This window comes from Lycium ferocissimum, chromosome 12 (genome assembly GCF_029784015.1).
Source record: "Lycium ferocissimum isolate CSIRO_LF1 chromosome 12, AGI_CSIRO_Lferr_CH_V1, whole genome shotgun sequence".
NCBI lineage: Eukaryota > Viridiplantae > Streptophyta > Magnoliopsida > Solanales > Solanaceae > Lycium > Lycium ferocissimum.
In genome coordinates, this window is record NC_081353.1 from 19,420,386 (window position 1) to 19,423,805 (window position 3,420).

Below are 3,420 nucleotides of genomic sequence, written 5' to 3' on the forward strand. Positions count from 1 at the left end.
TATCTTTGGAAAAAGCATAGAAAGAAATAATCTTTTCTTATTGGAAAATAGTTTAGATTCACATGAGGTTAAGTGCATCCATACAACAAATTCATTAGAAGTATATCAAGATCGAGACCCATGATCATACACTTTACCTGACGGGGACACAACCTTGGTTCTTTTTACCCATATATTTATAACTTTAAATTTCCAGTCACTTTAAATTTGTCCACAAACCAAATCAATTATAAAACCCTTTTCTGGAATACACCAGGACCACAAGATTAGTATAATACTCGTTTAGTAAACTTTTCATACCATATTCTCTGTAGGATTCGACCCCAACCTCGTTGGGTTACTATATTTGACAACGTTCACGTTATACCATTAATAGGTGTAATTTGAGCGTATCAATATCAGAAGAGGACTATCACGAAGTTAGCGAATGGTTTCTTCCTCAACAAGAAGGTCCTGTACAAAAGAACTCCAGATTGGGGATTGTTTAGGTGTGTTGACTCTGTTGAAGCTACAAGATTGATTGAGGAAGTACATGCGGGAACCTGTGGTCCTCACATGAATGGGTTCGTGCTAGCAAAGAAAATCTTAAGAACGGGTTATTACTGGATGACCATGGAGAATGACTGTAGCAAATTCGTCTAGAAATGCCACAAGTGTCAGATTCATGAAGACTTGATAAAGGTTCCTCCGACAGAACTGAATGCTATGACGTCACCTTGGCCATTCGCTGCTTGGGGCATGGATGTCATAGGGCCAATTGATCCTGTTGTGTCAAACAAACACCACTTCATTTTGGTCGCTATAGACTACTTCACAAAGTGGGTGGAAGCAGCATCTTATTCATCAGTAACAAAGAAAGTGGTCACAGATTTTGTGCGGAACAACATCATATGCCGATTTGGTATCCCAGAATCAATCATAACAGACAATGGGGCTAATTTGAATAGCCACTTGATGAAAGACATGTGTGCGCAGTTCCGAATCACTCATCAAAATTCAACCGCATACCGGCCGCAAATGAATGGAGTTGTGGAAGCCGCTAATAAAAACATCAAGAAGATCCTCAGAAAAATGATTGATAACTACAAAGATTGGCATGAACAATTGCCTTATGCATATTGGGATATCGCACTACTATCAGGACTTCAACCGACCACTCACATCTGGTTGGTATAGCACCGAAGCCGTAATACCAACCAAAGTAGAAATCCCTTCACTTCGGATAATACAAGAAGCTGAGTTGGACGATGCGGAATGGATTCGCAAAAGGTATGAACAACTGGCCTTGATAGATGAAAAGCAAATGATTGTTGTTTGCCATGGCCAATTGTATCAACAAAGAATGGCGCGAGCTTTTAATAAGCATATGAGAAATAGGGTTTTTCAAATCGAGCAATTGGTGCTCAAACAAATATTCCCTAATCAAGAACAATACAAAGGAAAGTTCACACCAAATTGGCAAGGCCCTTATATGGTGCGAAAGATACTATAAGGAGGAGCTGTAGGACTTGCTGAAATGGATAGTCAGGAGTGGCCAAGAGCAATAAATTCAGATGCCATCAAGAGGTACTACGTGTGAAGAAGAAGACAACTACAAAGATTTAGAGTTTTTATAGTTTATGTTACTTTAATTACGTTTCCTTTGCTTGTAACTTTGCATTTTAGAAAAAACCAAATCCAAAATTATGTACGAACTACGCAAAGACCTGATTCCCGATACTTATAAGGGGATACGTAGGCGCTTTTCCAAGCTCGGTCACTTTAACCCAAAAATCCAAAATTATGTATTTTCGAACTATGTTATGACCTGATTCCCATTTGGGGAAACGTAGGCACCCTTTTGAGTTCGATCTCACAAAAAAAATCCAATATGTTTATCCCGAACTACGTTTTGACCTGATTCTCGAAACGGGATACGTAGGCGCTCTCCCGAGCTCGGTCATTCCAGACAAATTCCCAATAAACCTTAGGAAACCTCAGAAATATTTTAGCGAGAGAAAGATAAAAGCAACCCCACAAGGAAACTAGGGTAGAATTTTTTAGAGGACCTCAAAAATTCTTTAATATATCGACCTCAAAAATTCCCTAAGGAACCGATTGATTAAACACACTTACATCAAAGGCAGAATTTTTGAGAGGATCTCAAAAATTCCTTCGACATAGCGAAATTCCAGTTGGTATAAAAATATATACAAACTGGAGCAAAATTTTCGAAAAGGATTCAAAAATTTCACAAGTCAAGATCAAGAAGGAGAAAAAGAGACAGTAGACCTTGTTTGAGTAACCAATGTCATGACATTAAAAGGGTGTGTGTAAAATATATCGTTTTCGAAACATATATAATATACCAAAATACATATATTTTCCAAAAATCATCGCCCAAAAACTTTTCAACTCTGCTAGAAAAATCAAAGATTTTAAGGAAAATGAGCATCATTTCTCGCCAAAATGTGGACGGAAGAAGTCCATGCGCAGGGAGAGCGGTCAACCATATAGGAAATTGACAAATTTTCTGTGGATGCAAGAACAAACAAGCATGGATGTTTTACCCTAACTCGTTTGCTAGAATGTTTAAAACAGGGTAACGGCCACAAGCCAGGTGAAGAAGAAGCTTCAAGGAATAGCGGCGCAAAAGAGTATACAAAAGGGTAACGAAGCCCTCCCAAAGTAAAGTTTGCTTTACGCTGATAAGTTTGTTCGTTTTGCAGAGCACGAATATTTTTTACAAAAGAAAAAAAATTTAAAGACTACTGAAAGATATAATCACTGTACTAAAAGCCTAGTCTCCACTAAACAGTATTGTGTCAAGGTATTGAGACCCTGGCCTAGACGTCGCATGGCTTGCCTTGATACATTGACTGGTTAGACGTCATAAAGATCTAAAAATTTAAAACGACGCGTTGATATCGGTATCGAAATGCCGTATTCACAATCGAGTCAAATCCTTTTCGAAGATGTGAACCCTGTTAACGGGCAGATATTCTTCTCCGGAGTCAAAAAAGGAAGGTATCAGTCTTGCCACCGAGGTACGCTTCACTCCTCAAAATGACGATATGGATTAAATGATTACGTGCCGAAGGGGCTGAACCATCATCCATATATATAGCCAAAAATAGGTAGCATAATTCCGAGGTTGATGTCTACAATCGTTAAAATACGAATGTGATTCCTACATCAAGATTTGCGGTCGCTACTGCAATTTATTTCAAGTTAATGTAATCATGGTTCAGGGATAGTGGTAGTCATGAGAAAAGGCTCCGAACTTGAATATGCAGTAGTTAACATGAATTTTCTGACTAAATGTTGTCATTCTGGATACAGAGGTTAGTAATTATCATGAAAGGAATATGATACTGCACTCTGATGTGCAGTCTGCATTGGATATTTTTGACTATAAGTGATGTCGTCCCGAACTGATAT

At 38.4% G+C, this 3,420-nt stretch overlaps 1 protein-coding gene across 1 annotated transcript; it reads left to right on the forward strand.

The window, feature by feature from the left end:
* The first annotated feature begins 705 nt into the window (after window positions 1–705).
* LOC132039095 (uncharacterized) lies at window positions 706–1,176 on the forward strand. Its single transcript, XM_059429638.1, has one exon. The coding sequence runs from the start codon at window positions 706–708 to the stop codon at window positions 1,174–1,176; it is 471 nt and encodes a 156-aa protein (XP_059285621.1).
* The last annotated feature ends 2,244 nt before the right edge of the window (window positions 1,177–3,420 follow it).